The 12922-nt window shown below is 43.0% G+C and overlaps 1 protein-coding gene across 1 annotated transcript in view; it reads right to left on the reverse strand.

Moving 5' to 3' along the window:
• Positions 1–12922, reverse strand: part of SLC45A4 (solute carrier family 45 member 4) — a 121477-nt gene that overhangs the window by 34706 nt on the left and 73849 nt on the right. The window contains exon 2 of the mRNA XM_070748366.1: positions 4538–5317. Within this exon, the coding sequence (XP_070604467.1) occupies positions 4538–4778 (241 nt within the window). The 5' untranslated portion in view covers positions 4779–5317. The remainder of the gene's footprint in view (positions 1–4537; positions 5318–12922) is intronic.

The following is a 12922-nucleotide window of genomic DNA, read 5'->3' on the forward strand; positions in this document are numbered from 1 at the left end:
AGCCGATGAGCTAATTGAGACCTTTAATCTGCTTTGCAGGTTAAGAGTGAGAGAGGCCAGGCTGGATTATGTAACAGCTTCAGTTGCATCAGGGTTGAGTCTGTGCCTCTTTTGCCAGCACCTGGACTTTTGGTGCCCACACCTTGAATGGGAATCTGATGGATTTCCAAAATTCATAGAAACATAGAAGACTGACGGCAGAAAAAGACCTCATGGTCCATCTAGTCTGCCCTTATACTATTTCCTGTATTTTATCTTACAATGGATATATGTTTATCCCAGGCATGTTTAAATTCAGTTACTGTGGATTTACCAACCACGTCTGCTGGAAGTTTGTTCCAAGCATCTACTACTCTTTCAGTGAAATAATATTTTCTCATGTTGCTTTTGATCTTTCCCCCAACTAACTTCAGATTGTGTCCCCTTGTTCTTGTGTTCACTTTCCTATTAAAAACACTTCCCTCCTGGACCTTATTTAACCCTTTGACATATTTAAATGTTTCGATCATGTCCCCCCTTTTCCTTCTGTCCTCCAGACTATACAGATTGAGTTCATGAAGTCTTTCCTGATACGTTTTATGCTTAAGACCTTCCACCATTCTTGTAGCCCGTCTTTGGACCCGTTCAATTTTGTCAATATCTTTTTGTAGGTGAGGTCTCCAGAACTGAACACAGTACTCCAAATGTGGTCTCACCAGTGCTCTATATAAGGGGATCACAATCTCCCTCTTCCTGCTTGTTATAATATTCAGAATGGAAATCTGATGGATTTCCAAAATTCAGAATGGAAATCTGATGGATGGAAATCTGATGGATTTCCAAAATGCAAAAAGCAAATCCAATGGCTTTCCAAAAAGCACCTAGCAGTGTGCAACAGCAGCCAAAAAAGCTAATTATGGTTATTAGGTTGCATGAAGACTTAACAAGAAAGGTTGCACAACCAGGCAAAACTCCCCGAGTGACCTCTTGCTTAGCAATGGAAATTTTTGGGCTGCCTTGTAAGTCGTACGTTGAGTCTGCAGACAAAACTGCAATTGCAGAAGCAGAGAGCTTATTCCTTCCGCCTTTGGGGGGAAATAAACTGCAAGCAATAAAAAAAGATGAAAACACAAACAGAAACAGGCTGATTCAACCCAGTGGATCTGATGAACCAATTTCCCACCGCAAAAGGCCGAGCCAACAGATTCTTTCCCCACTCCCCCCCAAGAGTGTTTACAGAATATTTTGTTCAAAAAAAAGTTTTCCAGCACAAGGAAAAAGCTGCATCTTAGCAGAATAACTACTTCTTTGCTGCACAGGAGCCAGATTTTATCCTCGGACTCTTCGAGTAGGGATGGGAAAGACTTGCAGTTTGAAAATTGCTGCCTTGCAGTTTTCCAGGTTCCTTATTATTCAAAAATTGACCCATGGTGGAGGCACAACATGATTCGATTGCAACAACTTGCTAAGAGTTAATGTTAACGAACTGCCGTATTTTTCAGAGTATATTGTTGTGAGCCGCCCCGAGTCTACGGAGATTAATAATAATAATAATAATAATAATAATAATAATAATCATCATCATCATCATCTTTTTCCCTGCTAAAAGAGGCTGAAAATTGGGGTGCATCTTATATTCCGAATGTAGCTTTTTTGAAGCATTTCCCCCCCTCCAGCCCTGTCTATTCCTAGCCTGCAGGCTTGTTTTCATTGATGCTCCCTCTGAAAAAGGTTTTTTCAGCCCTAACATGGCACTAACAATCTTATTTACTTATTGGATTTATATGCCTTTATATTTATATCTTTCTGGCTAGTGGGATTTTTCACTGCTACTCTGAAGTTTTTTTCCCCCCAGCCCTAAGTCTAAGCAGAGTTGTTTTCATTGCTAATCCCTCCGAAAAAGGTTTTTTCAGCCCTGACCAGGGGATAAAATAATGTGTTGAAGTTGACCAGACTAAGGAGGCTAGCCAGGTGAATACCTGGCAGGTAGATTTCCCCCCTCCCCCATTTTCCTTCCCAAAAACTAAGGTGCGTTTTATACTCCGGTGTGTCTTAGACTTTGAAAAAATATGTTAATTCTAATTCAAATTTCTTGAGGAATCATGTGAAGCTGCCAAAACTTGGGAGGAAGCCGCTAATAATCTCCAACACAATCTTTTCGAACACTTTTTCGGGCTTATGATCCCACCAGTTCTTTGCCACTGGTAAATGGTAGTTCTGGCACAAGTTCCAGTGGATTATTATTATTATTATTGATTGCAGGATTTGGGTCTGGTTAGTCTAGTGTAAAGAAGGACTCAGGGTGATGTGATAGCCATCTTCCAGTATTTGAGGGGCTGCCACAAAGAGGGGGGGGGGGAGAGAGATGTTGGAACACCCACAACTTCTGGAGCAAGTCGTTCCACTGATTACCCCTAAGTGGCTGAAAATTTGGGTGCATCATACTCTGTAGCTTTGTCTAAGCCTTTTTCCCCAGCCCTAACAAGGTGCTAACAATCTTCCCATCTCTTACCCATTGCAGGCTTTTTTTCATTGCTACTCTGAAAAAGTTTTTTCCCAGCCCTAAGTCTTTGCAGGCTTGTTTTCATTGCTGCTCCCTTCGAAGATTTTTTTCAGCCCCAATCAGGAGATAAAATAATGTGTTGAAGCTGAGCAGACTAAGGATGCTAGCCAGATGAATACATGGTAGGCAGATTTGCCCCCCTATTTTCCTCCCAAAAAATTACGGTGCGTCTTATGCTCCGAAAAATACGGTATTTTTTTTCTAACTGTTAGGACAGTGTTTCCCAACCTTGGCAACTTGAAGACATTTGGATATTTGGGGAATTCTGGGAGTTGAAATCCAAATATCTTCAAGTTGCCAAGGTTGGGAAACACTGTGTTAGGAAATTTGTCTTTTGTTCTAGGTTAATTTCTCCTGGGTTAGATCTCAAAATTAGAAACTGTCTTGCTTCAATGAGGACAAGTCTCATGAACCTGGCAGCTTAATAATTGACTTCCATTTGGATGTCTGCACCCAACTTTTTTTGGTTGCAGGAAAATTCCTTTGCAGCAAAGCAGCCCCCCCTTCTACCCCCACATTTATAGGCATGTTGCGGCACGACGGCATTCATCAGCTTCAAGGGAACATCTTGGGAGATTTTCCAAGCCGAGTTACATCACCGAGGAGCCTTTGCAGGCTTAGTGTTTCGCAAGGTAAGCTCCTTATTTATTCGCTAACGTTTTGCAAACTTCGCCTCCCGCTGTTTACCCTCTTGGTGCTTGACATGACTAAGCGAAAACACGCCCGAACTTTCCACGTGGCCTACATTGTCATAGAAACATAGAAGATTGACGGCAGAAAAAGACCTCATGGTCCATCTAGTCTGCCCTTATACTATTTCCTGTATTTTATATCTTAGGAGGGATCTATGTTTATCTCAGACATGTTTAAATTCAGCTACTGTGGATTTACCAACCATGTCTGCTGGAAGTTTGTTCCAAGCATCTACTACTCTTTCAGCAAAATAATATTTTCTCACATTGCTTCTGACCTTTCCCCCAACTAACCTCAGATTTTGCCCCCTTGTTCTTGGGTTCACTTTCCTATGAAAAACACTTCCCTCCTGAACCTTATTTAACCAATTGCCGAAAGTTTTGAATTTTGATCGTGGGGATGCTTAACAAAGTGTGAAAAACGGTCGTAAGTCACTTTTTTTTTAGAAACATAGAAGATTGACGGCAGAAAAAGACCTCCTGGTCCATCTAGTCTGCCCTTATATTATTTCCTGTATTTTGTCTTAGGATGGATCTATGTTTATCCCAGGCATGTTTAAATTCAGTTACTTTGGATTTACCAACCACGTCTGATGGAAGTTTGTTCCAAGGATCTACTACACTTGGCCAATAAAATTCTATTCTATTCTATTCTATTCTACTAGACAAACCTAGTTTCTGCAACCGTTCTTCATATGTTGTAGCTTCTAGTCCCCTAATCATCTTTGTTGCTCTTCTCTGCACACTTTCCAGAGTCTCAACATCTTTTTTGCATTGTAGCGACCAAAACTGAATGCAGGATTCCACGTGTGGCCTTACCAAGGCCTTATAAAGTGGTATTAACACTTCACGTGATCTTGACTCTATCCCTCTTTTAATGAAGCCTGGAACTGTGTTGGCTTTTTTGGCAGCTGCTGGCTCGTATTTAAATGCCTGTCCACTAGGACACCATCGTAGCCAGGGCTAGGCAAAGTTGTCTCTTCTATGATATGTGGACTTCAACTCCCAGGATTCCTGAGCTACTGTGATTGGCTCAGGAATTCTGGGATTTGAAGTCCACAAGTCATATTAGAATCAACTTTGCCTACCTCTGATCACGGCGCCCAAATCGGAATGCAGTGTTCCATTGGGAAAAGTTGACAAGAGTGCCCAGAACTTCTGCTAGTGTACAAAAAGAGAGCAAACCCCGCTCCGTTCCAGTCCTGATGATGTTCCCGAGTCGGGTAACGAGACGTCGGCAAGAAAGCAAACCCAGCTCAGGGCCCCCGTCTCCTAAAGAGGCATGGCGCCAATTTTGACTTACCAATTTGTAACAATACCGGTGTCACCAAAGCTGTCTCCATCGCGTAACAAAATTCCCTGCCAAACATGACGGCGCCGTGCATCACCCATAGCCGTACCGGGATACGGTCTATGGATCCTTCGCTAATCGTCTCTTCTTTGCTCTCGCGCTCCTTTTCGGGTTTCTGGAGCCGGGTGCCCGGAAGCGCTTGGACTTGCATAGATTCTGAGTCAGCATTCTGGGGAGCCATTGTTACCACCATAAAAAATACATATAATTTATCTATCTATCTATCTGTTATCTATTTATATAGGTTTAACTTTTTCCCCCTCCTTTTTTTCTCTCCCCCGGCCCTCCCCCTTTTTAAAATATCTATATAAATATCTCTGTCATCTCTTGCGATAAATTAGGGTGCCTTCCGTCGTTCCTCATGGCGTTGCAACACAAGCAGAAAAAATATTTGTAATTTCCTTCGGGAGCAAAACAAGTGGGTTTCTTTTTGGCATCGACTCTTCACAAAGGCTTTTCCGATACTCGGAGAGGAACATCCAAACTTATTTGGTAGAAAGAAAAGATTTTTTTTCTCAACATATGGCTTGGCGGGATTCCGTTGGTTTGTTGTTGTTGTGTTGATTTTTTTTTTTTAAATTTTTGGCTTACTGGGATCTAGAGTTAAAAATCCATAATTGCCATTCAGTTAATACCAGTTTCATAATGAGAACTGAGGAGGTGCTGAAGTCGTTCTGTTGGCTACACAAAAGTGAAGAGGCGATGCGAATCCCCATCGAGCGGCTGATAAATCTGGAAGCAAAAAAAGAGAGAGAAAAAAAATCAAGTCACGGATGATACCCAGCTGTACATCTCCACCCCATGTCCAGTCAACGAAGCAGTGGAAGTGATATGCCGGTGCCTGGAGGCTGTTGGGGTCTGGATGGGTGTCAACAAACTCAAACTCAACCCAGACAAGACGGAGCGGCTGTGGGTCTTGCCTCCCAAGAAGGACAATTCCATCTGTCCGTCCATTACCCTGGGGGGAGAACTATTAACCCCCTCAGAGAGGGTCCACAACTTGGGCATCCCCCTCGATCCACAGCTCACATTAGAGAAACATCTTTCAGCTGTGGCGAGGGGGGAGTTTGCCCAGGTTTGCCCTGAAGGCTGTTAGGGTCTGGATGGGTGTCAACAGACTCAAACTCAACCCTGATAATACTGTGGGTTTTGCCTCCCGAGGACAATTCCATCTGTCCGTCCATTACCCTGGGGGGGGGGGAGAATTACTGACCCCCTCAGAGAGGGTCCACAACTTGGGCGTCCTCATCGATCCACAGCTCACATTAGAGAACCATCTTTCGGCTGTGGCGAGGGGGGCGTTTGCCCAGGTTCATCTGGTGCACCAGTTGCGGCCCTATCTGGACCGGGAGTCACTGCTCACAGTCACTCATGCCCTCATCACCTCGAGGCTCGACTACTGTAACGCTCTCTACATGGGGCTACCTTTGAGAAGTGTTCGGAAACTTCAGATCATGCAGAATGCAGCTGTCAGAGCAATCATGGGCTTCCCAAGGTATGCCCATGTTACACCAACACTCCGCAGTCTGCATTGGTTGCCGATCAGTTTCCGGTCACAATTCAAAGTGTTGGTTATGACCTATAAAGCCCTTCATGGCATCGGACCAGAATATCTCCGGGACCGCCTTCTGCCGCACGAATCCCAGTGACCGATTGGTTCCCACAGAGTGGGTCTTCTCCGGGTCCTGTCGTCTGGTGGGACCCAGGGGAAGAGCCTTCTCTGTGGCGGCCCCGACCCCCTGGAACCAACTCCCCCCGGAGATTAGGATTGCCCCCACCCTCCTTACCTTTCGTAAACTCCTTAAAACCCATCTCTGCCATCAGGTATGGGGGAATTGAGACATCTCCCCCAGGCCTATATAGTTTATGCGTGGTATGTTTGTGTGTATGTCTTGCTTTTTAAATAAGGGTTTTTTAGATATTTTTAATTATTAGATTTGTTATACATTGTTTTTATTATTGCTGTAAGCGCCCCGAGTCTACGGAGAGGGGCGGCATACAAATCTAATAAATATTAATAATAATAAATAATAATAATAATAATAATAATAATAATTAACTGGCATGTAAGAGAGCCACCCTGCCTTTCATTCCATAAAAACAAGCCCTCCCTTCACTCTCTTTAAGCTCTCCTGGCTAAAAACAGACCACCCTTTGAAGCAGCTATCTGATTTTTAAACTATGATGAGGATTATTATTATTATTCTCAAGCAATCAAGAAAACTAGGCAATAGAAAGAGAAGTTAAAAAAGAGGAGATACAAAAAGAGGAATTGCGAACGTGGAGAGTTGCTAAAGGAGATGATGTTGAGTATTATTGTTATGATGTTATTAATATGATGGTGGTGAAGACTACAACAAATACTGTATGTGGGCTGTGGTTGTTTAAAAATAACTGGACCCAGGATCACACACACCGTTTGATGGAAGTTGAATATTTTAAATGAAACAAATAAAACATGGAAGTGGGGTGGGGGTGGAGAAGGAAACTACAGTACAGTACTTTGTTTCTTAAAAAATGTGTGATCCTCTTTTAAAATGATTTGGAGAAGGAAGGAAGAAAGAAAGAGAGAGAGAGAGAAAGGAGGGAGAGAGGAGGGAGAGAGAGAAGAAAGAAAGAAAGAAAGAAAGAAAGGGGAAGGAATGAGGATGGGAGGAAAGGAGGGAGGGAAGGAGAAAGAAAGAAAAAGATAGAGAGAAAGAGGGGAAGGGAGGGAAGGAGAGAGGGAAAGAAAGATAGAAAGAAAGGAAGAGGAAGGAAGGAAGGAGGATGGAAGGGAGGGAGGAAAGAAGGGAAGGAAGGGGAAATAAAGAAAGAGTGGGAGGGAGGGAAGGAGGGAGAGAGAAAGATAGAAAGAAAGAAAGAGGGGGAGGGAGGGAAGGAGAGAGGGAAAGAAAGATAGAAAGAAAGGAAGAGGAAGGAGGATGGAAGGGAGGAAAGAAGGGAAGGAAGGAGAAATAAAGAAAGAGTGGGAGGGAGGGAAGGAGGGAGAGAGAAAGATAGAAAGATAGAAAGAAAGAAAGAAAGAGGGGGAGGGAGGGAAGGAGAGAGGGAAAGAAAGATAGAAAGAAAGGAAGAGGAAGGAGGATGGAAGGGAGGAAAGAAGGGCAGGAAGGAGAAATAAAGAAAGAGTGGGAGGGAGGGAAGGAGAGAGAGAGAAAGATAGAAAGAAAGAAAGAAAGAAAGAGGGAAAGGGAGGGAAGGAGAGTGAGCGAGCGAGGACAGAAAGAAAGAAGGAAAGAAAGAAAGAAAGAAAGAAAGAAAGAAAGAAAGAGAAGACCTACCAGTGTTGTGAATGTTCTCTTTTTTAAAAAAATTAAAATACCCCAAAGCTTGTGACAGGAAGACCAGTGGTGGGACTTATTTCTCCATAGAAAGGATCTTTATCGGATGTACAAAAAGAGGAAATGTTTTTGCTCCTTCAAAGATTTTCTAAAGTTCATTACTAAGGAACGGGGGACGAGTCCTCTTGTCCTGAATGTTTGTAGGCAGTCCTCGAAGTTATGTCCAAATATATATTCTAAAAGTGTGTGTGTGTTTGTGCGTGTGTGCGCAGCCCCCCCCCCCAGACCGAATCAGATTCAAATCAAATAACAGAGGGCTTTATAGGTTTGAGATGGAGAGAACTTTGATGATGTTACCTAGTTCGGAAATGAGACATCTGCAAGAAAACAACCAAGTTCAGTGAGCCACAAGGACTCCAGACGCCTCCTCTTGTTCAAGAAAACAACAGAGCTCACAGCATCAAGGACTCCGTAGTTATCCCCCTTCTCCCCCTTTCTGCAAATTCCACGTTCTGTTAACACTGATGATGTTATCTAGTTTGGTAATGAAACGTTTGCAAGAAAAACCAGGAAGGACCAGGGACTCCACAATCCTCCTTCCCATCTCCACAAACCCCACTCCTTTGTAGCTTGATGAAGTTATCTAGTTGGGTAATGAAAGCATCTTCGAGAACACAACCAATCTCACAGTATCAAGGACTCCATAGTCCCCCGCTTCCACCTTCTCCTCCTCTCTCTGCAAACTCCACATCCTACTAGCACTGATGCTACTCCAAATCGTGCAGAACGTGGCCGCGGTAGCCATCGTGGGGCTACCTAGATTTGCCCACGTCTCATCAACACTCCGCGGCCTGCACTGGCTGCCGATCAGTTTCACAATTCAAAGTGTTGGTTATGACCTATAAAGCCCTACATGGCATCGGACTAGAATATCTCCGGGACCGCCTTCTGCCGCACGAATCCCAGCGACCAATTAGATCCCACAGAATTGGCCTCCTCTGGGTCCCGTCGACGAAACAACATCGTCTGGCGGGCCCCAGGGGAAGAGCCTTCTCTGTGGCGGCCCCAGCCCTCTGGAATCAACTCCCCCTGGAGATTAGAACTGCCCCCACCCTCCTTGCCTTTTGTAAATTATTGAAAACTCATCTTTGTAGCCAGGCCTGGGGAAACTGACATATCCCCCAGCTATCTTGGTTTGAATGGATTGTGTGATTAATTTTACTATAAGGGTTTTAAATTGTTTTTTAAATATTGGATTTGTAGACTGTTTGTTATTGTTGCGAGCCGCACTGAGTCTTTGGTGAGTGGCAGCATACAAATCTAATAAATTATTATTATTATTATTGGAAACATAGAAACATAGAAGACTGACGGCAGAAAAAGACCTCATGGTCCATCTAGTCTGCCCTTATACTATTTCCTGTATTTTATCTTAGGATGGATATATGTTTATCTGATGCATGTTTAAATTCACTTACTGTGGATTTACTAACCACGTCTGCTGGAAGTTTGTTCCAGGGATCTACTACTCTTTCAGTGAAATAATATTTTCTCATGTTGCTTTTGATCTTTCCCCCAACTAACTTCAGATTGTGTCCCCTTGTTCTTGTGTTCACTTTCCTATTAAAAACACTTCCCTCCTGGACCTTATTTAACCTTGAACATATTTAAATGTTTCGATCATGTCCCCCCTTTTCCTTCTGTCCTCCAGACTATACAGATTGAGTTCATTAAGTCTTTCCTGATACGTTTTATGCTTAAGACATTATTATTATTATTATTATTATTATTATTATTATTATTATTATTATGTCAATACAACACAGCAAACGAGATCACTATGCTAGATTTCGTATTTCATCCCCAGTCGGGCGCTTCCCAAGCACCTAGGACTGCATGAAGTAGCGGCAAATTATGTTTGCCGATCCCAGTAAAGTGGCCTTTTGCAATTGACAATTCTGTTGTCCACTGGGATTGCGATGTCGATGATCCATACTTTCTTTTTCTCCACAATCAGGATGTCTGGTGTGTTATGCTTCAGAATTCGGTCAGTCTATTATTATTATTATTATTATTATTATTATTATTATTATTATTATTATTATTATTATTATTATTACCACCAGCTAGTTTGGTAATGAAACATCTTCAAGCAAACCTCAGTGAGATTTCCAATGAGTACCAAGGAATCCAGTCATCCTTCCCCTCTCCTCCTGCTTCTAGCATTGATGAAGCTACGTAGTTGGGTAATTAAACATCTTCAAGTTCAGATTCCTCCCCCCTCCTCTTCCTCTTCTCCACAAATCCCACTCCCTTTTTAGCACTGTTGATGCTACCCAGTTGGATGATGAGATGTCTGCAAGATAACAACCCGGCTCAGAGAGAACCAAGAAGCCCACAATCTCCCTCCTCTTTTCCTTCCTCCTCCTCCTCCCACTAGACAAACCCCCTCCCTTTCTAGTATCGATGATGTTACCCAGTTGGGTGATGAGATGTCTGCAAGAAAACAACCAAGTTCAACCCTCAGCGACAAATACTGTGTCAGGATTCTGTAACTCCTCCTGGGCATTTCGACAGAGAATCCTGGACCGCCTTCTGCTGCACGAATCCCAGCGACCAGGTAGGTCCCACAGAGTGGGCCTCCTCCGGGTCCCGTCAACTAAACAATGTCGCTTGGCGGGACCCAGGGGAAGAGCCTTCTCTGTGGCGGCCCCAGCCCTCTGGAACCAGCTCCCGCCCGGAGATTAGAATTGCCCCCACCCTCCTTGCCTTTCGTAAGCTGCTTAAAACCCACCTCTGCCGCCAGGCATGGGGGAACTGAGATACTTTTCCCCCTAGGCTTTTACAATTTTATGCATGGTATGTCTGTATGTATGTTTGGTTTTATAATAAGGGTTTTAAACTGTTTTAATATTGGATTGTTATATGCTGTTTTTATTACTGTTGTTAGCTGCCCCGAGTCTACGGAGAGGGGCGGCATACAAATCCAAATAATAATAATAATAATAATAATAATAATAATAATCCTGGAAATTGCCATTTTAACCCATGTAGAGGGCACGAGACTAGCAAAAAGACCGAATTAGATCAATACCTCCTTTCTAGATCAAGCCAGGCTCAGAAAGAACATATGACTAAGAAAATGCTATTAATAGCACACAATTGATATGCAAAGCCAGCAAATCAATGAGCTGAGGAGGAAACAAACAAGGGAATATGAATCATTTTTTAAAAAATATCCTTTTGCATTAAAGCATTAAAGATCTTCTCACAGGGATAAGCATAGAATAGCAATTTAAATCCAGAGATTGTGATTCACTTTTTTTTTTTTTTAAAGCTGGTTGGGAATATAATTCATTATCACTAAAGAAAATGCAGTAACTAGAATAAAATATGTAACAATAGATTTCAAGCCAGTGCGCAGCAGCTGTAAAAAAAAGCAAATTCCATGCTTGGCATGATTACGATGGGAATCGAAAATAGGTCGGCAAGTGTTGTATTGCCTCTGTACAAATCGACGGTGAGACCACATTTGCCGTACCGTGTACAGTTCTGGTCACCGCACCTCAAGAAGGATATAATGGAGCTCGAAAAGGTGCAAAAAAGGGCAACAAGAATGATGAAGGAAATGGAGCACCTCCCCTATGAAACCAGGTTGCAACGCCTTGGTCTCTTCAGCCTTGAAAGACGGTGTATAAGGGGGGACTTAATCGAGGGGTATAAAATCATGCATGGGATAGAAAAGGTGGAGAGAGAAAAATTCTTTTCTCTATCACACAATACTAGGACTAGAGTGCACTCCCTAAAGCTCACAGGTAAGAAAGTGAGGACAAATAAAGGGAAATATTTCTTCACCCAGAGGGTCCTTGGTTTATGGAATTCACTTCCAGAAGAGGTCATGACAGCTGTCAGCCTTTATAGCTTCAAGGCAGGATTAGACAGATTCATGGATGCCAACTCTGTGGGACCTTATCGGTCGCTGGGATTCGTGCGGTAGCAGGCAGTTCCGATGGGCTTTGGCATGGCTCTTCTTAGGTTCTTAGGTTCTAAGCTTTTAAAATCTATTGTTGTAACAAGCAGTGATGATGCCACATTTAAAAAAAACAAAGCACAATTTCCGTAGACCTAGGTATTTTGCAAGCAGCTCTCAACCTTACGAATCCCCAAAAATGTTATCCAATAATTATTTAGGGCTATCTCTTTAAATGTGCAAAGTATACTTTATTTCATTCTTAATTATGTAATCCTGGGCTTGGAAATTCTACCCGTGTGGTCTACCCGTTGGCAGCACATAATCAATCAGAGAGGGTGGATTTACTAATCGCCTTGTCAGCGGGTATATTACATCTGGCTGCCGTTGCACAAAGCCCAATTAAGATTGTTGATTGCAATGGGTGTTGTCTTGGAAGATGTCGTAACTTTGGACAAGTCTGGGCCTTCAGGGATAATCGCTCCTGCCCCCACCAGCCTGCCAGGGACACAGCCAAATACAAAGCCATCTGCAATTCCTGAATACAGCTCATCTGTCTGGAACCTGCACCACATTTCGGACATAAACACTCTAAAAAAAATGTCCAGAGATACTTTACTAGAAGAGCCCTCCACTCCTCCACTCGCCACAGAATACCCTACACAACTAGACTTACAATCCTAGGTTTAGAAAGCTCAGAACTAGCGTCGCCTTAAACATGACCTAAACACAGCCCATAAAATCATCTGCTACAACGTCCTTCCTGTCAATGACAACTTCAGCTTCAACCACAACAACACACGAGCACACAACAGATACAAACTCAAAGTAAACTGCTCTAAACTCAACTGCAGGAAATACGATTTAAGTAACCGAGTAGTTGATGCATGGAACTCACTACCTGACTCTGTAGTATCATCGCCTAACCCTCCAAAACTTTAACGTTAGACGATCCACTGTTGACCTCTCCCGATTCATAAGAGGTCAGTAAGGGGCGTGCATAAGTGCACCAGCGTGCCTTCCGTCCCCTGTCCTAATTTTTCTCTCTTACTAGTATCATGCATATAAATATTATTATATCTC

Source organism: Erythrolamprus reginae, chromosome 3 (genome assembly GCF_031021105.1).
Source record: "Erythrolamprus reginae isolate rEryReg1 chromosome 3, rEryReg1.hap1, whole genome shotgun sequence".
Taxonomy (NCBI): Eukaryota; Metazoa; Chordata; class Lepidosauria; order Squamata; family Dipsadidae; genus Erythrolamprus; species Erythrolamprus reginae.